The sequence below is a fragment of the Petromyzon marinus genome, chromosome 4 (genome assembly GCF_048934315.1).
Source record: "Petromyzon marinus isolate PM22_M1 ecotype Great Lakes invasive population chromosome 4, UKy_Petmar_22M1.pri1.0, whole genome shotgun sequence".
Taxonomy (NCBI): Eukaryota; Metazoa; Chordata; class Hyperoartia; order Petromyzontiformes; family Petromyzontidae; genus Petromyzon; species Petromyzon marinus.
This window is the reverse complement of record NC_133670.1, coordinates 11993103-12019888: the sequence shown is the minus strand read 5'-3', so window position 1 is coordinate 12019888 and position 26786 is coordinate 11993103. Positions and strand designations below refer to the sequence as shown.

Sequence of the window (26786 nt, the reverse complement as noted above, 5' to 3'; positions counted from 1 at the left end):
CTTTATGGAAAACAGGCCAATTTGTACGGCAAAGACCCATAATGTGCTCTTTTCCTTAATGTTTATTGCGGCTGCAAGTTTTTGTGAATGAATCAGCCATCCCATTAAATCATTGACATTTAGAAATCAGGTGAGAGCCTGGGAACCAGCCTGGGAACCCGGCTCTTCAGACCCAGCTAATGGCACAGGACTGTCTCAGGAGGGGAACCAGTATATCGGTCCTTGTGCCCATGAAACATAGGGCTCTGTGTGCTCATACCCCCCATGCCCCCCCCCCCCCACTTCTCTGTCCACCTCACTCCCTCCCACATATACATTGCATTGATGGGGGATTAGAGTTGCAGTGTGCTTTCTCCCAAACATTTAAAATAAAGTTTAATGAAGGTTTGGGTCAAAGTTAACATATTTTTAGTTCAAATATATATTTCTTACTTTTCGGCCATATATTTGTTTTTTTATCACTGACATTGGAAAGAAGTTGAACATCCCACAAGCGTCTTGTTTGAGCATTGACTCCCCCCCCCCCCCCCCCCCCCCCCGAGGCATTTTGATTGGTTCCTGCCAAGTTCTGAGCATGTGGTCAGTTTGGGAAGGGGCTCAGAGGACCAGATCTGGGATTAAATGGGAACCTCTCTACCAGGGACTTCTTATTTCTGGTCAGTTTGGGAAGGGGCTCAGAGGACCAGATCTGGGATTAAATGGGAACCTCTCTACCAGGGACTTCTTATTTCTGGTCAGTTTGGGAAGGGGCTCAGAGGACCAGATCTGGGATTAAATGGGAAACCTCTCTACCAGGGACTTCTTATTTCTGGTCAGTTTGGGAAGGGGCTCAGAGGACCAGATCTGGGATTAAATGGGAACCTCTCTACCAGGGACTTCTTATTTCTGGTCAGTTTGGGAAGGGGCTCAGAGGACCAGATCTGGGATTAAATGGGAACCTCTCTACCAGGGACTTCTTATTTCTGGTCAGTTTGGGAAGGGGCTCAGAGGACCAGATCTGGGATTAAATGGGAACCTCTTTACCAAGGACTTCTTATTTCTGGTCAGTTTGGGAAGGGGCTCAGAGGACCAGATCTGGGATTAAATGGGAACCTCTCTACCAGGGACTTCTTATTTCTGGTCAGTTTGGGAAGGGGCTCAGAGGACCAGATCTGGGATTAAATGGGAACCTCTCTACCAGGGACTTCTTATTTCTGGTCAGTTTGGGAAGGGGCTCAGAGGACCAGATCTGGGATTAAATGGGAACCTCTCTACCAGGGACTTCTTATTTCTGGTCAGTTTGGGAAGGGGCTCAGAGGACCAGATCTGGGATTAAATGGGAACCTCTCTACCAGGGACTTCTTATTCCTGGTCAGTTTGGGAAGGGGCTCAGAGGACCAGATCTGGGATTAAATGGGAACCTCTCTACCAGGGACTTCTTATTTCTGGTCAGTTTGGGAAGGGGCTCAGAGGACCAGATCTGGGATTAAATGGGAACCTCTCTACCAGGGACTTCTTATTTCTGGTCAGTTTGGGAAGGGGCTCAGAGGACCAGATCTGGGATTAAATGAGAACCTCTCTACCAGGGACTTCTTATTTCTGGTCAGTTTGGGAAGGGGCTCAGAGGACCAGATCTGGGATTAAATGGGAACCTCTCTACCAGGGACTTCTTATTTCTGGTCAGTTTGGGAAGGGGCTCAGAGGACCAGATCTGGGATTAAATGGGAACCTCTCTACCAGGGACTTCTTATTTCTGGTCAGTTTGGGAAGGGGCTCAGAGGACCAGATCTGGGATTAAATGGGAACCTCTCTACCAGGGACTTCTTATTTCTGGTCAGTTTGGGAAGGGGCTCAGAGGACCAGATCTGGGATTAAATGGGAACCTCTCTACCAGGGACTTCTTATTTCTGGTCAGTTTGGGAAGGGGCTCAGAGGACCAGATCTGGGATTAAATGGGAACCTCTCTACCAGGGACTTCTTATTTCTGGACCTAAGCTGTTGGGGGCCTGGCTGAGTTCCCGCTGGCCATGGAAACAAGGCATACGTCTCTTTGGCATGGGAAACCTAGAAGCTGAATACAATAACAGGAACTGATAGCCCACATTATACAGTAGTACCCTTATGTTTGTTTTAATAACCGATGACGCAGCATATTTCCGTTCAAAAAATATTTCTATTATTGTGAGATTCAAGATTTTATTTCATATTTGTTTTTCAGCGACACAAAGAGAGTTCTGAAGCCTGGCTTTCTGGACAGGTATGTGTTTGTTTTCGATTGGTAATCCATACCCACTCTAGCTCCACAGAGTTTATTTCACTCTGGTGTAGTAAACTAAACACATTGTAATTAATTCATGCCACGTTAAGATGCATTTTGCCCAGATCCAGAGATCATATCCCCATCTACAGCACGTAATAATTTGCTGCTAGTTTATTGAATTATGTAATGTAAAATCCGGTAAATGGCCATCCTTTTAAAAACACTAATACCTGTGGCCACAGTATTTGCTACTGTGAGAAGTCGCCCGTGGCTTCAGTTATTAATGGATAATTTTGTTTGCATCATCTGGACGTTTATCTGCAGACTGAGGCACCGCTTTTCTCTCCGGATGGAAAGAGATTCTTCCTGCCATTAGCAGCGAAGCAGGGCGGCCGTGGGTCTTTCCACCACTTGGGAATGTTCAGCTTGCAGGTACCAACATCTCCAGCCATGTTCGTCCAACAAAGGGCCCAAACAGTGTCCTCGAATAAATCTCACAATTGAACACGTGCATTTCATGGTACAGTATATTAACAAAAATCTTTCATTTATGTTCTGGAGAATTTACTTGTCAATTATGACATCTCAAAAAAACTACAGATGCAGTAATACTTCTTGAAGCCGGATTAATTTGGGGAGGGGGTCCTCCGATTATAGGGGATGTTCGCCATTCATAAAATCATTAAACCATGCCACATTACCATCATAACATTTACTTTACACATAATTAACACATGACACATTTCATTAACACTTAATAGCATCAGAGTAACATAATATTATATTCTTGGTTCTTTCGGTAAAGTCACATAGAAGGGAAACAATAAAATAATAAAAATATAAAACAATATAACAATATTTTTATGATTTTATTGTTTCCCTTCTACGTGACTTTACCGAAAGAACCAAGGGTATGAATCCCTGCAGTCACAAAAGCTTTAAATCAAAATTTAACATACTATTTACATATTCTTAGTTTTTTCGGTAAAGTCACGTTGAAGAGAAACAACAAAATATATATAAAACAATAAAAAATTCTCACGACGTTTCGACCATAACTCAAACGGTCATCATCAGGTGTGTCGGTTTGCATAAATTTATTTTGAAAACGGCATATTTATTTATATATATATAAAAATAACGTTTGCGTCACGCGCAACGATGGCAGTTTGCCAGGACTAGTCCATCTATTTTTTGAAAAGAGGAGGGGGGAGACGAAATTTGTTTTTATGTAAGCTGTCTGAAAGGCACTGTAAGCGTGAACAATCAATCAAGAACTGAAATGATTTATCAAATCTTTCCAATGATTGCTAAGATAGAATCCATCTTCTCGGTTGAAATTGTCTCTGTGTTTGTATATGTGGATAGCCTCATGAACGAATCTCTCATGGAAGCCAGATGGCTTACAAAGAACCTCCGTCTTGGAAAAGTCAATGGCATGTGAGCCTACTGAATTAGAACAATGATCTGCTACGGCCGAGGTGTTGGTCCTACCGTGTTTAAGGTCTGCTTTATGTTCACGAATGCGGTCCGAGATATGGCGTTTGGTTTCTCCAATGTAACTACTACCACAGAGGCAACTTAGTTTGTAGACACCAGGGTATTGTATGTCCGGAATCACATCTTTTACAGACGGAACCAGATCACGGATTTTATGTAATGTGTTGAAACGGACCTGGATCTTGTGTTTATTCAAGATTTTGGAGCCTTTCAAAACCATCACTTTACCCTACATTGCTGGGATCACAAAAAAGATCTCCAAAATCTTGAATAAACACAAGATCCAGGTCCGTTTCAACACATTACATAAAATCCGTGATCTGGTTCCGTCTGTAAAAGATGTGATTCCGGACATACAATACCCTGGTGTCTACAAACTAAGTTGCCTCTGTGGTAGTAGTTACATTGGAGAAACCAAACGCCATATCTCGGACCGCATTCGTGAACATAAAGCAGACCTTAAACACGGTAGGACCAACACCTCGGCCGTAGCAGATCATTGTTCTAATTCAGTAGGCTCACATGCCATTGACTTTTCCAAGACGGAGGTTCTTTGTAAGCCATCTGGCTTCCATGAGAGATTCGTTCATGAGGCTATCCACATATACAAACACAGAGACAATTTCAACCGAGAAGATGGATTCTATCTTAGCAATCATTGGAAAGATTTGATAAATCATTTCAGTTCTTGATTGATTGTTCACGCTTACAGTGCCTTTCAGACAGCTTACATAAAAACAAATTTCGTCTCCCCCCTCCTCTTTTCAAAAAATAGATGGACTAGTCCTGGCAAACTGCCATCGTTGCGCGTGACGCAAACGTTATTTTTATATATATATAAATAAATATGCCGTTTTCAAAATAAATTTATGCAAACCGACACACCTGATGATGACCGTTTGAGTTATGGTCGAAACGTCGTGAGAATTTTTTATTGTTTTATATATATTTTGTTGTTTCTCTTCAACGTGACTTTACCGAAAAAACTAAGAATATGAATTACTGCAGTCACGAAAGCTTTAAATCAAAATACTATTTACAATTTAGCATTTACAATTAATATATGCTTTTTAAAATCAAGTTACTTACCATCGCCATGAAGCAGAGTTGTAATGCTAAAGTTCACTGGATGTTACATAGATCAATAAAATATACTTTTCGATTAGTTTAAGCATATTACCGCTTTATATTTGTGAAAACTAATTTTCTAAAACATGAAAGAGAGAGTTCCAAGCAGAATGCTTCAACTGATTGCACACCAAGAACACGCATTTGTGCCTATAAACCGAAGCTGCAATATGCACACGTATTTGTATGCAGTGTTAATGAGTTGCATTGAAATAGATTAATTAAAATGTTAAACTTGCTTTGCTGGTGGAACGCAGGAAAGGAGAGGTCATGACGTGCGATTTATCACGTCCGGTGACTGGGAGGTGACAGCCTTGCTGGCTCACCACCCGACCCAGCGCAAGCTGTACGTATGTGTGCTTGTGTGTGCATGCCTGTTCGTGCTTGCAAATGTGTACTTGCGGATTTCTTTTTCCTTTACATTTACACTGATGAATACATATTGTAATCGTTGGGTTATAATTGCGTTGAGTTTCGAACAAAACAAACGCAATTTTTACTTTTTAACGTATGAAAATGTTTAAAATATACAAAACAAATCTAAAGTATGTTTATCTCATTCTCTAGGTACTATTTGAGCACTGAGGATGGCCCAACAAATCGGCATCTGTACAGGTGGGATTCCACAGTTTACATATCTCCGCAAAACACCTCAGAAACCCAGAAAAACGTTTCTCCTCACAATGTCTTAACTCTTAAATCTCGACTTAAATCTTTCGTGACTGCAGGAATTCATATTCGTGGGTCTTTCGGTAAAGTCACGTAGATAGGTTTAAAGAAAAAAATATTTTTGTTATTTTCTTTGAACCTATCTACATGACATTACCGAAAGACCCAAGAATGTCCAAACTCTTCTTACATATTCTTTGGTTCTTTCGGTAAAGTCACGTAGAATTATTGTGTTATTTTATTTTATCAATTTATTATTTTATTCTCATTCTACGTGACTTTACTGAAAGAACCAAAGAAGATGAATCCTTGCAGTCACGAAAGCTTTAAATCGAAATCTTCTTACATAATTTAATAGTTTATTGCTTTTCTATCCTTGTAAATCATCACACTCTTGCTGTTTGATTGAAAGATGTTTGTCCATCATTTCACTTATAACACGAGAACGGAAAAATTGTACAAGCTGGAGCAATGCACCAAAACTCACAAAGAATTTGATTTTAAAAATAGAAGTTTTTTTCTTTTCAGAGGTTGTAATCTTACCCGTAGAGTGGAAAAACATGTTGAATGAAAACAACTAACAGCTCAGTACCACTGCCTCACTCCATGTGCAGTTGCAACTCAATAGTTATTGAGTAATTACCAAGATGCACAACAGTGTGTGTTTGGACAAGGCGAAGATACAAAGTGGGGATTGCATGCCATTAATCATCCATCCTTTGCTGTTCAAGTTCCAAGTTTATTTTGTTTAACCAGACAAGTATTCAAGTAACCAGGATATCTTCATTTGCAAGAGTGACCTGAGTCACCAAAATGACAAAAGCAAACACAAATCAAAGAAACCACAGGAACGAAGCAAATATAAATCGGAACAAAACCCTGCTGCGGCCATTGTAGTGGGCAGCACCAAAGTCACCGCCAGTGCTGTGTGTTTTCTTCGTAGTAGCACTGTTTAAGTTAATTCTGGTCTCGGTGAGCTGTAAGTGGTGGCTAAGCAATGCGTGACCGCTGGGCCCTCACAGTGTGGAGACGGGCGGCTCATTTGAGCGGCAGTGCCTCAGTTGTGGAGTCATCCCGAACTGCTCCTTTCACCACGTGTCCTTCAGCCCAAGCACCAGATACTTCCTGCTCTTCTGTGATGGTGAGTTGATGCAGAATCAGGCAGTGGATGTCACCAACTATATGTACATCTCAAAACACTTTTTTTTTTATCTGAACGGCCCTACTGCTTGAGGTGTTTAGCCAGTTCCTCATAGAGAATCCAAGATAAAACTCAAATACACGAAGCGATAACAAAACAAAAATAATCATATGGATTGATGAATTCTTAGCCTACTTGCTGTTATGCTATCTGTAGACCCCCTCGTAGGACTATAAGTTTAGGGTGCCAACTCACAAAATTATATTTGCACAGTCTACCAACCCCATTTTAAATGATGGAATACACGCATGTGACACTGACCAAATTATCAAAGGAATTTTGATTTAAAGCTTTCGTGACTGCAGTGATTCATATTATTGGATCTTTCGGTAAAGTCACGTTGAAGGGAAACAATAAAATATATATAAAACAATAAAATTCTCACGACATTTCGACTGCAACACAAGCAGTCATCATCAGGTGTGAAAACCAACGGCAAGAACACCTGATGATGACTACTTGTGTTGCAGTCGAAACGTCGTGAGAATTTTATTGTTTTATATATATTTTATTGTTTCCCTTCAACGTGACTTTACCGAAAGAACCAAGAATATCAAAGGAATGTTTTATCACAAACTAAAGTATAGGTGAGAAGAACGACAAGCTCACTGAAAGTATATGGTATCTGGTATAAGGGCCTCTTGATCCAGCGTGGCTGAGAGGCAATACTCACTGATATTAATCCCTGGGCCCAGCATTTTTATGGACCAAGGAGATTGTTCTCTTGGGCATGGGAGACTTTAAAAGTAAGTTGGCCCATGGTAGTACAGAGTCAGAAAGGTTAAAGAGTTTTCCAATATATAAGATAAATTACTCATAGGAACAGCGTCATCTTATTTATTTTCTTATTGTTATATCTTTCTGAGTCAATGTAGGGGCAGAGGGAATGGATTTATAAAATTGAGTTGTAAAAAAAAAACTGTCTGACTGTCTACAAGTCTAGCATGAGCACAATGACACAGCTCCACAGAAGATTGCTGATTACTTCTCAGCACCGTGCCAAGCGTAACAACGACAGTGTGTCTTTCTGTGTGTCTGTTGTGCATGTGCACTCGTAAGTGTGCATTCGCTAGCAGATTGTACCTTAATCTCGAAGGGCACATATAGGGTCTTGTCTGGTCATGATTGGGATTTTACCTGAGAAGTGGAAACATACACTTTGATGAAATGCAAACACAGGCGTTCCTCTTTGATATAGCCAAATCATTGTGCTCATTTTTTAATCAATGCATTGTGGGGCTTTTCCCCTGACTGAGAACCAAAAATGAAAATGAGCACCATCCAGTGCCGCTAGAGCATTGGGAAACTTTGCTTTTACTTTATATGTACGAATGATGTGTGTATACGGGAAATATGATGACAACAAGGCTTGTAAATCAATATTTTATTTTTGTGTTGTTGCCTGCATGAAATGTGTTTCCAGGCCCTACTGTCCCAATGGTGACAGTGCACAGCACAGACAACCCGGGCAGTAAGTGTTAAAGCTGTCGACCGGATGCTTTGTCATCTGCTTTTTATTCCAAAGGCTGCATATTGCTTTCATTTCTCTACCTTTGCTGTCTACTCAATTATAAATTATTTAAATTAATTATGAGTCAATTAAATAACCACCAATTAGAGATGTTCTTTCATTTTAGCACAGCAATTAGGTAAGTAACGATACAACGATTCACCAAATAAAATGTATTCTTACACAATGCCTGGATCGAATCTTACACTTTACATAGCAATTTATAATTTTCTCTTCCTATACGTTGTATGTTATTGGTTCACATGACCCCTGTAGCAACTTGTGACTCGACACCCATCACAGAGTAAAAAGAAACTAGAATAGCCAATTGAGTTGAATTGTGTGACAAATCATTGAATCGCGAGGGGGTCAATTGTTAAATGTAGCAATCGTTCCATATATTGTAGACTGGAAATCTAGCAAACTAACCGTGTGGGTTTTCAGGCTTTCACATCTTGGAAAACAACACTGAGCTGAGAGGCATGCTGGCTCAGAGGCAGACACCCACCACTATCTATCGTAATGTCACCATCGAAGATTACGGTAAGGCGTGTGCACAGGGGCACTGATAGAAAAAAAGCGTTCCATTGAAATATTTATAACCTCCACAAGAGGCCTAATTACCATGGAGCTTGTGGTGCAGCCAATAAAATGTCTGCTTTATTAAATTATCTGGTCACTGAATCGATGGGCCCAAAGTGAATGAGTTTTAAGACAGATCTATCAGGTTTCTTTCCAGTGTTTTCTCAACCATTTAGAAATATGATTATGAAATTACAGCTAAAATTTAATAACGATGTAAATCTGAAAGCCACACTAGAAAAAGTAACCAAAACCGGGATCAATCATTGACACTTGAGCTCCGATGCATATTATGCTCCGCAAATTACATGTGAATATAGAACGTAAATTGTAGCTACTTTTTGGGTGTACATTAGACAGCTGTAGCAGCCTCTAGTTAACTGGAATTGGACAATATAATGCTTCTGAAAAATTTGAATTCACACTTTCAGTAATTGGTGATTTCTACTAAACAAAATTCCTTTAAAAATTACCCTTGTGAAAACTGTTCTCAGCAAATTTTGGCCTGATTTCGTGAGGAAGAAAATTATCACGAATAATGCAGTGTCCTAGGCCACCTGTAGTTTCACACGTCTAAAATATAATTTTCACCAGTCTTTTCGTGTCACATTGCAAGCAAGTGATTAATGTATCTTCTCCCATTACCATGCAAAGACAAAGTAGGATATATTACCATTTATGATCACGTATGTACGTGTAATATTGTACGCCACTGCTGGCGGAAGGGGAGCTCCGGAGAGCCACCCTGGAGGGTATTTGGCCGATTCTTCTACGCCGGCCATACGTCTTGGAAATTGTACATGTTTATAAATATTACGTTAAAAGTACGTTTATAGTACGTATGTTCAAGCGTGACATGAACTAAATATCAGAAATGTTTAGGATTGCTTCACAAAGCATCTTGATTCTGAAATTATGAAGAAAAGAAAGCTCGCTCAGAACAAGCTTTCCGATAATTAACAGAGCGAGCTTTCTTTTCGTTTATAATAATTATAATAATTGATTCATATGATAAAAATAGTATAGTTCAGGAGATAATGTGTGCAACAGTTTCAGCTTCTTAATTTCTTAAACAATTGCAGTTTATGAAAGAAAATAATTGTCATTTACGTTGCACTTAAATGCTTATTCGTTTCAAATGTCCTTACAAAATGCCGAAAATAACGTAAACAGCAGCACAAAAACAGATGAAAACGCAGAAAATGAAACAGAGCAAAAAAAGAACAAAGTAGTCGGAAAACATGAGCTCAGGGACCTGGCATTCCCAAGCAAAACTGACAGGGATGTTAGAGACCAAAGTAACAGAGTCCGGATGATGGCTCATGGGGATTTGTTGATTCTTGCATTTGTACAAAACAGTTGGAAACCAGGGGTTTGAGCCGGGCGTGCAAAGCATCAGGTGTATCGCATTTGGTAGATGGTCAGTTTGTTTATAATTGCTGTTGTTTGGACTTTTATACCACGCTTACAGTTGCACATATGGAACAACATTGCGTGATGATTATATAATTTGGACTTGCGTGTCATGCATTCCTTCCACATGTTTGTATCGGTGTATACCATTTCCAAACCTCTGCGATTAAAATGTAACGTGCCATTTTAGTGTTCAACATGGTTTCATTTTTATTTTGTTTTTGGACAACCTTAAGATTACAATAAAGTCGTCTACATTATCACAGTTTCAATCTTTATACATATATATGAATAATCGAATATGTTTTTGTATAGATGCTGGACGGTTATACAATAACAACACAAATATATTTCCACATTCCTATGATTCTGTCGAGGAATGTAATAATTGTATTGTAACACACCTCCACATCGTTCAATGATGATAGCCATGTGAGATGAGCCTCCTGCACTCTGCTTCTGCTGCACACATTTATCTTCTGGGCCATGGTGAAACATTTGTATCACTGTACAAATATATTGCTGACAAAGTGTTGCCAAATTGCCATTTTGTTCAATAATAATTTTTATTTATGGTACCCTTCAGTCGGCAATGGAGGGTTAAAGGTTAGATTGAATGTGATCATGATAAATAAAACACAAATAAATGGCATTCATAAATAATTATTCGAGGCAGCAGACCACTCCTACAAATTAACTTAAATGAGCCCCAGTTAAACAGAGAGAGAGAGAGAGCGACGCACGCTGTTTATAGATCACTACCTTTGTGTGGTGCTTTGAATTGTGGCCATTTTTTATATTTCTATTTTGTGTCCGTTAGTACAATTACGACATTTTATGCACCACATGTGGACACCTGGCTTTGATGCATTCATCTTCTCCCTTATTTATTTCCTAGTATGTATCTGAATTACAGTATGGGACACAGAACCTGCTAACCACAAACATTTTACATGAACAAAATCTGGTCTTTTATGAGTTTAGAAACGTCGGTGAGATATGAAAACGAGCATTACACCATCATGTCTAATGTGCCTGGATTGTTTGTGCGATTCTGTTACCGTGGAATTGACCATTTCGCTAACATTATTGCAGTTGTATCGTTTGTATGTGACGAATCAACTTGTAACGATGCGTTAATTCTTCAATTGAAACCATTTTTCCTTATGACACACGCATATGGTTCATGTAAATTATATGCAAATGTACGATAATGCTATATTTAGGTGAATAGAGAAAACAAAAATACGCAAATTACACAATGAATGAGAATATACAAACAAGAGTCTTTAATCACATCTTGACCTCGATTTTGTGATAATGCATCAATTTGCCGTGTCGGTGACTCATTCTATGCCTTGCAATTGATGGTCTGCTAACTTCTTACTGATACATTTCAAAATAGAGTACTGTATTGTCTCCAAAGTAACCTCTTAATTTGTTTTAAACCAACAAATTCCATGTTCACTTTTAAGTTCTATCACATTGTTATTTTATATAACATCATGCATGCACATTTCATCGAAAAAAAGACTGGTGGATGAAGGATAGTGAAAGAAATAAGTAATTCTGTGTGTTTGCAGTGGTGCCTCTACAGCTGATGCTTCCTGCAGGTTTTACTGAAGAATTCCTCTATCCTCTACTGCTTATCATGTGAGTGCATCGACCTTCAGACTGTTTTACATTCTGAAAGCGTGCATGCACTTCAGCTGCTTATCTTCCGTTGGATCTATATACTGTACATTTTGCATATCTACATGTGAAAATAACTCAGCCACGGAGTATACAGAAAATTGTTACGTCATTATTTTTAATCATACACCACTGCCATTGTAAACTTTACAATATTTGTTTTATATTAGTGACTTTTTATTAAAATGTATAATATTCAGATGGATATATATTAAATAAATATATGTTTTACCAACGTCAGTGCAAAGCACTTAAGATTATAATTAGCATAAAATAATGACTAAGATGCCATCGTTATCATCATGAAAATCGCCTTTGTTATTTTGTTAGAGTACGCTCCAGTAATTAAAATACATATCTTGCAATAAAATAAAATCACCGGCTAATTCAACTATATTAAATGTACTTCTTCTGCTCGCGGACATTTACAATGAGGCGCTATTAATTTATATTCTGTATAAAGTCAACATTGTGTACCATACTGTCATGGATAGCAGATTACATTGTGCGCAGTCTACGCTGTCAGTATTCTTCATCTATTGACTTTTTGTCATGAAAGGAGTCCTATCATGAAAGTAATCCTATAGACCTCGATGCCATTTTAATAAGATCTATAGGGATTGTGTTTTCTGGGAGGACTTAAATTTCAGCTTCTGCTTTGATTCGCGGTGCATTCATCCCATTGCTTTTTGACCCTGAATGGATTGTCCTTCCCACGGGAGATATGAAGCGGCACCATGATGATCTTTGTACATAGATAGGAGACTTCGAGAGAGATACCTCGAGCCTTTGCTGCAACGTCACAGATATACCCCTCGCCTCTTTGGCCATTTAACTGCACATCATTACAGTGGCTTTAGTCAGCGTGCTTGCCTTTCGCAAGCACGTAAATGGACGGTGTGCACGTGACCTTACAGAGAACTGCCCCTTTGCGATGATCAATTGTGTTTCGTTACTCCTGGGGGTCTCTCTCCCACCCCCGCTGTGCAGGATTGACGAAAGGTGCCGTACATGTACACGTAACCCTGACCCCCGCGTTCTCGGTGACAGTGATGGTGTGCCCGGGCACCAGAGCGTGTCCGAGGTGTTCGGCTTGTCATGGGAAGCTGCGCTGGCGAGTGGGCATGCAACGATTGTTGCCCGGTTTGACGGGCGCGGCGCGGGTTTCCACGGCAGCCGCTACCTGCACGAGGTGCATCGCAAGCTGGGCACAGTGGAGGACCACGATTATGTCACTGCGTTACGGTGCGTTGCCCACGCACGCCGAGGAATTACGCCAGTGCATGAGAATCCCCAATGGCTGTGGGACTTGTGGAGATATGTGTATCAGTTGTCATTATTTTGTCATGTGTTGTGGGACAGAGATGTTGGTTTGTGCATTACATAATGCTGATCACTAACAGACGCTGCATTGGAAGTTTTGTGGACCTGCAGGAATGCCTGTTGTGTGGTATTAATACTTGAATGTTTTTTTTATTATTATTCTTGGGTGAGATAGAATAGTAAGCAGGTTAACAGTTCCTCAATTTATTTCGAGAAACAACCAATACACTCCTCTTGTTTAGTATTGCACTGATATGGAATTGATGGTAACTTATGCAACAGATTGTGTGCAGTAAAATGCTTCTGAATAATAACAATAAACACCATCTCGCTAAAAAGTATTTATTGCTCCTGGAATTCGTCTTGAAAATAAAGCAAAAAGTACTGGAATATAACACGTTGGCTTTCGCAAACCAATATGGTCAATTTATTTGGCTCAGATCGAGTGGATACGTTGATAACATCACACCATCTATATAAGGCCCAGGGAGGGAGGAGATTTTCACAGTTCTGGAAATCATCGGATGATGTTGGTTACACTTCCCAACGAAACGTCGTACCAAATTGTTAAATGTTGTGGATTGCTCTCCAACGTACCGGTGTGTTGAAGCAACTAAAAATGGTACGTTTTGTTCATTGGCACATTTTGTGACAACTTAATTTCTTAGGCTGTGTCGAGTATAGGAGGGCGTACAGCACACCTTGTGCTCATGCGATCTGACACATATCAAGTATGAATCTTAGTACTAGAATACTATTAAAATATATATTTTCCAATTGTGTTATATTTAACTTCACAATTTAACTTTATATAGCAAAGTGTGCACGCTTCAATGTCTACGTTTAAATTTAGACAATTGAGTATCGATTTCGTAATAAACAAACTGTCTTTCAGTGAAATTAGTTCATATTGTATTTTTTGTTTTATTGATCACGAAGAGCTGTTTGTTATGAAAAAATAATAATGGCTATGTGTAAAAACAAATGGTTTTTGTTTTAGAATGACTTTTCAAAGTATTTAGCAAAAATGCTGTAAGCAAAAATAATGTGTTTTGGAGTTTGACAGTTTGTGTTCAGCACGAACGTTTATCATTTTAGGTCACTGCTAGAACTGCCGTACATCGACAAGAATAGGATTGGGGTGTATGGCAAGGTATGGAAACTTTAATACCTTTATTTTTCATTTAGGCGTCTCATAAAATGTTATAAGCATTGTTGCAAAACACACATTCAGTTGTTGACTCGTACCTCAATGAAATAGATGTCACAAATGTATTTTGAATCAAAGGAATAGATCTAAAAATTCACTCACAATTTTTTTTAAAAAAAATCTACAATTAATGTAATGGGGAGCTCTTTTTGTGATTTAGCATTTTATAATCTCGCAATTGTTTCCAGGACTCTTTGCTGCAGGCAATGACTACGTGAGTGTGCGGCATCATGTCCTTCGCGATACGTCGCTCCGTGAACCTGTGTCCTGTCCTCTCAGGGCTATGGGGGTTACCTGGCAACCCTGGTGCTGGGGATGGGAGAGGCACAAGCACGCTGTGGTGTGGCCGAGTCGCCCATCTTCGACCCCATGCTTTATGGTAGGAAAAGCCAATTCTGCCGACTTGAGGCATTTGGTAGTTGCTGGCTATGCCAGGTATACCTCGGACTCATTAGTGTCACAAGATGGTTAGTGTGTAAAGAGTTGGAAGCTGTGACATTGTACTAATACCTTAATGTATAATTTTCACATACTGTAAAATTATACAGTAGTGCCACATGTGTAATGGGTTCAACTGATTTGCAGACGTAGACTTGGAGGCAACATATTTATTTAATTCCAACACACGGGGTAACTTTCCCCTTAACAGAATAACAACCTATGGTGGTGACCACCAGGCTAACTACACTAGTTACCACGTGACTGGTGTAGTTAGCCAGGTTGTGACCACCAGGCTAACGACACTAGTTACTACGTAACTGCAACTACGGACCGGGACCAACAGCTTCGGCCCGGGTCCACGTATTGGAGACCAAGGGTTTCTTCCAGGATGAACAACAACCCTGGTCCCTCTTGGGACCCGGCTTATATTCTCTGTGGCATGAGCGGCTCCGCCCTTGGCCACTTCCACCTTCCAGAATCCTTGGGAAGGATCTGGGTCCCAATCACGTGACCACCCCTAGCCCCCTCTTGGGGCCCCTTTGTAGACTTAACTGATCACGTGTCCTCCTGGGTCAACCAGAGTGCCATGGCCTCGAATAACCTCATCCTTCGACTGACACCCACACACCCTGTCCTGTCGGGTCGGCACTGCACGCAAAGAGTGGTGCCATCTAGCGCTGTCAGTCAGCATTCACCGGGGCCCCTCTAGGGCCGGTACTACACCCACACCGCTGTGGTGTCCGCGATGTCGCTACACCGCTACAGCGGGCCCCTCTAGGGCCGGTACTACACCCACACCACTGTGGTGTCCGTGATGTCGCTACACCGCTACAGCGGGCCCTTCTAGGGCCGGTACTACACCCACACCACTGTGGTGTCCGCGATGTCGCTACACCGCTACAGCGGGCCCCTCTAGGGCCGGTACTACACCCACACCACTGTGGTGTCCGCGATGTCGCTACACCGCTACAGCGGGCCCCTCTAGGGCCGGTACTACACCCACACCACTGTGGTGTCCGTGATGTCGCTACACCGCTACAGCGGGCCCCTCTAGGGCCGGTACTACACCCACACCACTGTGGTGTCCGTGATGTCGCTACACCGCTACAGCGGGCCCCTCTAGGGCCGGTACTACACCCACACCACTGTGGTGTCCGTGATGTCGCTACACCGCACGCCGTGCCTCTCTAGGGCCGGTACTACACCCACACCGCTGTGGTGTCCGCGATGTCGCTACACCGCTACAGCGGGCCCCTCTAGGGCCGGTACTACACCCACACCGCTGTGGTGTCCGTGATGTCGCTACACCGCACGCCGTGCCTCTCTAGGGCCGGTACTGCACCCAGCATGTTGACATCCAGCGATGTCACTACACATGCATAAGATATACAAATATGAAAGCAAATTGTAAGAATTACCAATCAAACAAAGTATTATTTAAGCTAGAGCCTTGTCTTGTCTTCTAAGTGATAATAGCTCTAGTTTTGACAAATGTAGGAGAAGGAATAATGTTGTGTTGGAAGGACGTTAGCTATCTTAGATTTCCTAATCATATTGGGCTTGCAGCCCAAATCCAGGAAATACTGCAGACGATAACAGACAAAGTAGGTAAAAAAGCACAATGCAAACACATAATATAAAAATGATGATAAAAGTTGGGAGAAAAAGAGGAAAAATTGGACAAGTTCACATGCCTAAGAGGACTGATATCACACAATAGAAGTTGTGAGGATGAAATTAAGAGGATAATCAGATTGGCTGGTGCAGCTTTGGAAATACACTACAAGGTCACATAAGATGGCAACATCCCAATTAGAATGAAAACGAGAGTGTTTGACGCCAGTGCTGCGATATGGGTCGCAGTGTTGGGCCTTGAGGAGGGCTGAAAATATGAAAAGACTCACTGCAAAACCAGTTGACTGACAAGAATCGTGAGTCTACTGATACTCCAATTATTGAGGATCGAACTAATTAGAATACAACTAAGACAGAAAATTACGTTGATAGAGAAGATTGAGGAGAACAGGCTGCAATGGTTTGACATGTAATGAGACTAAAACGACACAGAATACAATATTTCATACTATATATGTACGTAGAGGGAACAAAGAAAGTAGGAACGCAGAAAACCAGATGGATATACATAGTGCAGAAAGGTATGATGAAAAAGGACTGTAATTTTCTGAGTGACTAAATGGATTGAAGTAATCAGGCAGCAGAAGGCCCTATCTCGCTTAAGAGTGAGATATAGCTGAGCTATTTTCAGAGCTACATGCATAGAGAAGCTATTTAAAAATGTGATGAAGATAAATTTAAAATTAACATTTCCAGAACTACCAGCTTGCTTGTGCTACATCTCCAGCCAAGTATTAAATTGTTGTTCTCCGTTGTAAGTGAATGTTGCTTGAGAGCGTTGTGCAGACAAGGCACATGCTCACACGTACTATATTGCTCCTGTAACATTCTTCTCATCTGCATTTTGACAGCATGGTATAAAATACAAAGCCCTTTTATAATGCGAGGTTATGGCTTGGCTACGGGAAGCATGGAGCAAATCTGTTTCGCACTGGTGACCAAATGGGCTTCATGAACGAATTTAAGGTTCTTCATTAGAAAACTAAATGACACGGGGTTATAGAGGTCATTCATAATTGGGTCCATATCAACATGACAACTCAACACTTGCTTAAACCAGGCTGTCAGCACTGAACTCTGAATATCGTTTTCCACTGTCTTTGGTATAAATTATACTGCTTAGGTTCTTGTGATTCTCAGTAATGCTGTGAAATAAAGGCATTAATTTACATAGTTACAAAAAAATATGAAAAATATCATGGGACAAAAGGAAATATTTTTGCATAAAGTATAATTAAAGGTGCTGTGATTCATCATTGTATTGTTAAAGATTTGCATTTACAGTTCTGGTTTCCATTGCCCTTGATGTGCCCATGGGTAACACAAGGTTTCGACAGTGAGGAACAGCTTGGCATGCGTACCCCCCCATTTAATTATTAATTTAATAAACTACATTGTCTTGAAAACACAAAACCCTTGCAAAGCAGCGCTGGAAAAATGCACTTGTCTTGTGAGACTTTGGAGGTATTGGAAATTGGTAAAGATCAGCTGAGGTGGAATGGTATTGGACTTGTGAATTGCGTTTGTGTAACCTCAACAATTAATCGCAAATAGTCGTCTTCAATATGGTTCTTTGAGGTTGAGGTTCTGAATCATAGGTCTATCACTCTAACGAATGTGGAGAGAATGCTCATTCATTTATAAGAATTACTTAGCAAACCTGGTGGCCAACTACAAGAAACGTCTGACCTCTGTGATTGCCAACAAGGGTTTTGCCACCAAGTACTAAGCCATGTTTTGCAGAGGGGTCAAATACTTATTTCCCTCATTAAAATGCAAATCAATTTATAACATTTTTGACATGCGTTTTTATGGATTTTTTGTTGTTGTTATTCTGTCTCTCACTGTTCAAATAAACCTACCATTAAAATTATAAACTGATCATTTCTTTGTCAGTGGGCAAACGTACAAAATCAGCAGGGGATCAAATACTTTTTTCCCTCACTGTAACTAGGTGAACTATAACCAATTTAGTTGGTTAAAACAGCCTTAGAAGGTTCAGTTGCAGTTAAATGTTTGCTTAAAAAACTAGTTTCAACCAGTTAAAATTGTTCATGGGCAACAAAAACCATACCTATTTTTTTCCATTCCAATTTAGGTTCCGGTTTCAGTTCTGATTATGGTTTGAGTACTTGAACCAAAACGTTTGTGGTTAGACTCTCTGTAATATAGACAATAACAAACTATGTATATATGCAACTCGTTAAAGTTTGACAAAATTGTATTTTCCTTTTTTTTTACGAGAGAAATATTTTGTTACCAATGGTACAAGATATTTAAGAAAAGCTCGGGGAGTTACACCAACATCTGGTTAAATATTTTTAAGCCAAACAAGCCTGATAATTGTAAGTAGCATTGCATTACTGACTGTGGTAATGATGAAGGATGTAAGAAAGAAGGAAAGCTCTTGTGGGATTGCAGTTTTAATTTCAATGTGTATAGTGGGAAACCGAAGAGATAAATCAGCTTGAGGCCCTATGCCTATGAAAGTATAAATATATGAGAGTGGCACAAACCCTGACTATTTAGGCAGCTGCTGTTGAACCATGCTCAGAAAAGATTATTTGTTTACCTTCATATATCTCCTTTTTAAAGTGACTTGTGAGTTAATGTACGGCAAAAATACAAGTCTCTTGTAAATTCATCCATTCTTATAATACATTTTCCATAAACCATAAAAACCCAACATAAAAGCTACTAACAAAAAAACCTTTTTGTTCAATTATATTGTTTTTTTTGTCTCGTTTCCACTCTCCCACGGTAACCATCACCCACAAATTCACCCAAATCTACTCTGCATTCCTCCTCCTGGCCCGTAGAACTTGCTTAAAGAATGGGGAATTACAGCTAATGTGAAAATGTACAGTGCAAATAAAATGTTATAATGAAGCAAAATATTACAGTAAGCTGCAACATGGTGATGAAGCTTACAATTACATAAGGGAAAAGAATGAATCTGAGATCCCTGGAGGTCACATCTAGGTGGCCATTTTACTGGAAATGTCACCCAATTTCCAATTGAGTATTTCCTAATGGCTTCTACAATATTGTCAATACAATGCCCTTTAGTAAATTAGGCTGGAAGGCTTTTCATTGTTGGAGATACAAGCAGGGACAGGGTGAAACAAAATACTGCCCTGACATGAACAGAAGGGCTTAGGTTGTGTGACTGAAATTTCTGTTCGAGCAATTTTAATTAAATTCTGGTAGACTGGTTTTCCATCATCCGCCCACAACAACTCACTGGTATAATGACAATTTCGTTTTTCCCTTCTTATTTTCTCCTTCTGAAGGTAATAAGCTCACATCGCTTTGTGGCCTGAATATGATATGCCGAGCTAGCTATATGCCTCAAACCATAGGGTAGAGAGTGGGAACACAACTAAAGAGACCGCAGAGAGGGGCAGCAGGAAAGGGAAAGACAGAACAGTACGTTCGATTGAGGTCGAAAGGCATTTCCATTAAAAAAAATTACCAAGCCTTCGATTCCTTATGAAGCGAAATCTGCACGTACAGACCCACAGCCCCCAAATACATTGCCGTGGTATTATATAATCTGGTACCGTAATTGTAATTTAAAAACCTCAGGGATACCCTGCGTTGGATAGATCTTGGAGAGGATATGTAAGACGATGCAGCAATCTTGGTGTTGGGAATAGTTTAAACTGGTATTGGGGCACACTGAGGCACACTTTGTGCACAGCTTGGAGGTTTGCGATATGCGTTCCCATTGTGTACAATTTTACGTTCAAAACATGTACAATATCCTATCGGCTACTGTATGGTGTTCCAACGCTGCCATTCGCCTCAGTGTGTGCTACAGGTCATAATGTGTGTCTGGAATTATGGTATTAAGCTGTACTGCTTGACCCTCCCTAATAACGTTAATTTAAGCAGTGATATTTAACAGAGAAGGAGACCTATTTTAACATACATAAAACATGAGATAATCATCATATCATCACATCACTGCATGCAATAATTTTTTTAAAGTATTTTTACACGTATTTATTCGTGCGATGTATACGTTTACATAATTTCTAAAGTGATTTAAACACAAAAATTGAGTTGAAAGTATTCGTGTGAACTACGGTTTGTATTCTCCCACAGCCTCTGCATTTTCTGAGCGCTATCTGGGCTTGCCAGCCCGTGAGGAGAATGCGTATGAGGTGAGGACCAGCCTTGAATGCAAACCCACTTCTACATTACTCATCTTCATTGTGAAAGACAGAGCATGTACAGGAGCATTCAATACGTGATGTATTTTACATCCATGTCTTTAACATTGTGCACCCACATGTGTGAATTACTGTCATTACATTTTCCTTGTGCCTTTAGGAAATGAGATGCACATCATCTGCAAATAAATAACATTGCTTCCGTGAAATATCAACCCTGTGTTTGTATAGATTACGATGGCTTTGTAAGCCTTTAAAATGGTGTCTTGCAGAAGGAGTAAGAATGTGTTTAACAAATATGTTTAGGTATATTCATGGGAATTTCGCTTTACATTACATATTGCACCTTTTATTGATCATATATCTTCACGAACTTATATATTGTCTTATTTTTTACAATCCATCTTTCTTGACCATTATCACGTAATTATGCTCTCTGACTATTTTGTATGGAATTCTACCTCAATATTTTTTCTGTATTTTTTTATTCTGTTGAAATGTCTCATTCACTTTATCAGGCTGCCAAAGTGAGCAGTCGGCTCAGCTACCTCAAGGCCGAAAGATTCTTAATCATCCATGGCACAGCTAATGGTAAGGATTCTCTGAAAAGGCTTTTACTATAGCTCTGGTGCAGTTTGTGTGTGTATACGTATATATATATGCAGTATTGAAAACAAATTAAAATACCATTAATATTCATCCTGTAGCTATCAATATTTTATTAGTTATCTTGCATTATTATTAGACGAATAAAGTAATAATTCACAGCCCATTGTCTATCCACTGCTGGATGAAGGCATTCTCATTCTATATCAATCATGGGGATTGTTTGACCATATTTCACTACTGGTCAGTCCAATTTGCCCAGGGTCAGTCCAGGAATTCAACAACGCAGGTCACCAGGTTCAAAGTGCAGTGTGCTAACCACTGTGCCACAGCTCCCCTCATTCTTCTAATATTAGATGTACTTATTTTTCACAGATCTCCTGAACTTCCTTGCTTGTTCTCTCCCAGGTTGATTTTGTTTAACCATTCACTAGGTCTGTTAAATGTGTTACAACTTAACTTTCATTTCGATTAAAATAACTAAGAAAGATAGGAGAGGAGGTGTCATCAGTACCAGTGTAACATTGTTAGTTAGGGCAATCGTCAGCAGAGGCACATACCTACTATAATAACCCAGGTGTCCTTAACACTCGTGACGTCACTCCACATCGACCAGCCCCCTCATTAATATTCAAGAAAGGTGACGTCATCCAAATAGACCCCCCCCCATTAGCGGGTGACGTCACACCACATGGGGGGCCGAGGCGCCTCCTCCCCCCTCCTCGGCGTCAACTTACAACGTCACTACAAAGGCAGAACCCTCGCGTCACGCGATCTCCGTAACGCTGTTGAGGCATCGAAGTAAAAAGGACGTCATGATGAACAATGGATTATAACCTTTAAATAAAATAAGTCTGTGTCACCGCGGCCTTACAAATTGCACACGAATGGATGCAATGAATATCACGTCGCGGTCTGATTTTCGCTTGCAAGTTTCAGATTTACTGGACGGGCAAAAGGCTAGTTGTAAAATAGCTTTCTAACCATCTAAGAAGCCTTTCTAGCACAGGTGTTGTTTTTATTTAACCTTCATCAATTACAGACGTTAAGCACCTTTCACAAGTGCATTGACAAGTATTTAAACAACATACTCTTTGGTTCTTTCGGTAAAGTCACGGAGGTAGAAAAATTAAATAAACCAATATTTTTTCCCGCCTGAGGACGACCACTTATGTTGCGATCGAAACGTCGTGATATATTATTATTTTGTTTTATTTTATTTTTTCAACCTACATGACCTTACCGAAAGAACCAAAGAGTATGGATTCTTGCAATCACGAAAGCTTCAAATCAAGATATTTAAACAACATGAGATAAGTGTCGGTAATTAGACAAAAAAAACCTCAACAAAAATAGAAATGCGTCTTTAAGGTTTCTTTAAAAACAAGGCTAATTTACGAAGCACGTTTGAAAGACGATAACATCCTCCTACACGGAACATGTGATATTAAAGTGTATTTTATTTAAAAACAAATGAATCAGTCTGATCACCAACTGAGAAACCCAATTACAGAAAATTTGAAAGCAGATTATTTTCATGATTACATAGATTATTCTGTATCATGGGATTTGTGATATCTTAGAAAGATGCAAGACATGTAAAGATGCAAGACATGTTTATTTTTTGAATAAGGTGAGTTTATAATAAGCATCACTCAGATATTAATGATATAAAAGTACATATTGGTTAATTTTACTACTTCAGGTGCAGGAATTTGATGATTGACTTTACAGATTAACTTTAAAAAAATTGTAATTTGGGTTTTTACTACTTTTAAACGTTAGTATTTTTTAATATTATTTAGTTATTTTTCCCTCAAGCTCATCTTTGTTTCAGTGTAAATGTAATTATAAAGTAACAAAATATGCAACACATTGCAATGTAATGCATAAGCCAAAACAACTGCTGACCGCTACTTATGTCCTCTCCCACTGCCCAAATGCAAAGAAGGTGAATAAACGAGATGTCCTCATTATAAATAGTGCACTTCGTAATCAATATCCAGCACCAGTGCTCCTACATACAAATTTGTTGGACACTTGAATGTAGTATGTGCTATTACACCACATGCATTAAGGCTGAGCCATTTCTTACTGGTGTGTTTGATCTGACAAGTTGTGGGAAATGTATTTAAATTATACCAAATATAATGTATATATATATTTTTTCGTTTTCAGAGATGGTCCACTTCCAGCACACTGCAGAACTGATTAAACATCTTATCAGCATTGATGCAAACTACACACTCCAGGTCGAGTACCACAGTTTACACTCACAAATATAAAATTAAGTTATAATCAGGCTTTGACAATGCACATTTTAGATAACAGCAAAAAAATATAAAAACTTTTCCGGAATATTTCAACGTATTTTTTCTCTCGTAAATTAAAATGAAAGATAAACGATGTGAAACTGTGTAGATGTTAATAGGCACCAGTGTGCTATGGACCTGATTCAGGTGTTGACAATCATACCTACGTTTTAGATTTTTTTGGTAAAATTGTGTCGTTTACACCATCTACAATGGTATAAATCACCAATTAAATGGTGTGTTTTGGCCATCGCATCAAGATGTCAATATGACCTTATATGTAGCGTCTTATGGAAATAATATAAAACCCAAGCAAACTTTACATCGCAGATCTATCCGGACGAGGGAAACTCTGTGCGCGAGCTGAAGTGGAGGCGGCACCTCTACAAGACTTTGACAGACTTCTTCGTCGACTGCTTCAGCCAGCTGGCACCACGTGTGCGAGACGAACGCGAGGACGACGATGATGAGGACGAGTGAACTACGCTTGTAATTACTGTCATGTTTAAAGGTGGAGACAGCAGAGGGCGGCACAATAGGGTGCATCACTTCTCATGGGGTTTCCCCTGCTATTTGATGGCCATACGAGTGAACAACATTGGAGCAGCCACCAGAATTTCTAGCTTATGTACTAGTTTGTACTAGTGTCACTTGCGCATTCAATTAGGGCTCCATAGGAAAAATAAGGGGAGGACAAATGCCTCCACCAATTCCCTGAGGTCACCTCAATGATATGCTATTGGTCATCGAATCCAGAGTTTGTAACTCATAACTCAGCATATCAATTATAGAAGTAACGGTTTTAAAGTCAAATTACGAACATCTTAAATAACTCTTTTAAAACATTTTATTTTAAATAACAAAACATATGTTTTATTTTTAATTATTAATATTTGTACAGTATAGGATTGCATATACACTGAGAGAACAATATATAGAGTATTTAATTTCGTGATCAAATTGATCAGCAATCATTTGATCCAAGCATGAGAGTGTTCATGTTGAGAAATTCAACCATTGCTGCATGGTAGTTGGAGCTCAGAGCAGCCACATGAGAAACCATGCATTCTAAATATTCTCCTTGATGTCCCCATCCCCGCCATTGCTTTCCAACGTGCGCACGGACTTACAACATGCTTTCTTTAAGCAATGTCTTGTGTCTCTTTATATTGCCACATAATTGAAAATATAGTCACTCCAAAAGAAGTTGAATGCGAAATTATTCATATTTAGGTAATCTGAAGGAAAATGAAATGGAAAATAATTTTGCTTGCAAACAACATTCATTTTAAATTAATACATACAGTAATGAGTAATTTAGCTGAGTTGGTTGTTGACCATAACTACAGTTTCAAATATGTATTCCTCTCTCTACACCAATTACTGATTCAATAATTTTCACTTGGGACTATGCACACAACTAGGAATAACAATAGTAACTAAATATACTGCTCAGTATATTTTAACTATTTGCAGTGTTAAAAATAAAGTGATCCTGTGGAACCTGACACTAAATTATTTTGCGAAATACACCTGCCTGAAAGATTGCAAAATGCAGTTGTTAAAACAGAAATATTTCATAATCCTAAACTTGTTTTCATTCATAGGCATGTATTTCCCAGGACTTGTTAACGTGCATTAGTGTTCCACAGGGTCGTCTTTTTTAGGTGTGTATTTTATTTTCACACTATAGCACAAATGTTGCATCAATTACAATTGATTAAAGTGAATCCCTTTTAAATTATTGACAATAGGCTCAAGAGGAGCCATCTATTGGATAAGCACGAGTCAATGTTCATTCAATAATCGAAGAAAACTATTTCAGAAAACTATTAAGTGCAATATATACAAGTGTATTTTTGTAAACATTAAAAGCGTATTTAATTATAGAATGGTTAATGGTAACAAAAAATATTAACTTCTGTAATAACATGCTGAAAATAACTTACTTTTCAATAACCATCATATCAAGCTATGAAATAGCAAATGTACTCAAATTCTACTAATATTCCTTGTACGATGGTAGGCATTTTATTTATAGTTTTTATTCTCTTTTTCTAACTTCTGAAAATCTCAATTATGAAAATGTTTGATTTTCCTTATTCAAGTTAACAACCAAATTTCATGTCAGTACTCTGTGCTTAAAAATGTAATCTAAAACATCTGCTACTGCATCATTTGAACGGTTATCCAGTATTCCACCACGTTTTTGACTTTCATTTTTTAAGAATGGCATATCACACACAGTACAATCGTGGAATATCTTCAATCACTATTCCAGGAATGTCTGTCCAGAAGTTGTGGATAGTTTCCAGAGGTCTCCATGATACACATCCATCTGATCTGTATAAAATCAGACAATTCACAGGGTAAAACGTGAATTTATTTCCGATTAATTATTTAATAGATCTGTGCTTAATTTACCAAATGTACTGTACGATCCCAGTGTGTAGTGCTCTGCTTTGAAAACCTTTCTGGTAAAGTTTTACGTAACTTATATACACACAATACATATACAGTAATATGAAGCTGTGCAGAGCCTCCACCTGTTTGTTAATTTGCGCAGTCCTCTATAGAGTTCAGGATTCTGAGAGTTTGTCTTGCATTTCTGATGTTTGTAGCAATTCTTTGGTCCATAAAATGCATAGCCCGTGAATGCTTTGAACTGCTTGGATTTTTATCAGTGTCCTGTAAATATGTTACTTTAATAAGCACTTTAATGGACTCGTTATTGTGAATAAGTGTTAAATGTTACCAGTGTTAGTGTTGCTGTGTCACATTATGCTTTAGGCCAGTTCCATAATCAATGTTCTAAAATGATTGCCACATTCATTTTTGCCTCAGTGTTGTGTTTTCCCAGTTGATTAAAAACTGTGCCAAACATCACAGTGTGTTTGTAAACTTTTTTAACTTAACACTATGTAGTAAAATATTGTTTACAGAAACTAACGTGTTATATTTACTTATTCTCGTCAGGTAGTAATTATCCAATATAAAGTTGCCAATTTGAATTTGTTTATGCATTTTACAAATATTTGAATAACTTAAGCTGCATTCAAGTACCAGATATAAGGAATGCTTTTCAACTTGGACTCCAGAGTCTGCTGGGTGGCATCACACACTGGGTGAGTCGTTTGAGAGTTATGG

General features: G+C 39.2%; 1 protein-coding gene across 5 annotated transcripts in view; it reads left to right on the top strand.

The window, feature by feature from the left end:
* The window catches only part of LOC116938710 (inactive dipeptidyl peptidase 10-like), a 113806-nt gene extending 87281 nt beyond the window's left edge, over positions 1–26525 (top strand). For all 5 annotated transcript variants that reach the window (XM_032946219.2, XM_032946221.2, XM_032946223.2 and 2 more), the window contains 15 exons: positions 2198–2236; positions 2564–2671; positions 5125–5213; positions 5435–5482; positions 6559–6677; positions 8161–8208; positions 8692–8790; positions 11826–11895; positions 12985–13179; positions 14356–14410; positions 14747–14846; positions 20654–20712; positions 21240–21312; positions 23506–23579; positions 23970–26525. In XM_032946219.2, coding sequence (XP_032802110.1) covers positions 2198–2236; positions 2564–2671; positions 5125–5213; positions 5435–5482; positions 6559–6677; positions 8161–8208; positions 8692–8790; positions 11826–11895; positions 12985–13179; positions 14356–14410; positions 14747–14846; positions 20654–20712; positions 21240–21312; positions 23506–23579; positions 23970–24119 — 1326 coding nt within the window. In that variant the 3' untranslated portion in view covers positions 24120–26525. The remainder of the gene's footprint in view (positions 1–2197; positions 2237–2563; positions 2672–5124; positions 5214–5434; positions 5483–6558; positions 6678–8160; positions 8209–8691; positions 8791–11825; positions 11896–12984; positions 13180–14355; positions 14411–14746; positions 14847–20653; positions 20713–21239; positions 21313–23505; positions 23580–23969) is intronic.
* Positions 26526–26786: the final 261 nt, after the last annotated feature.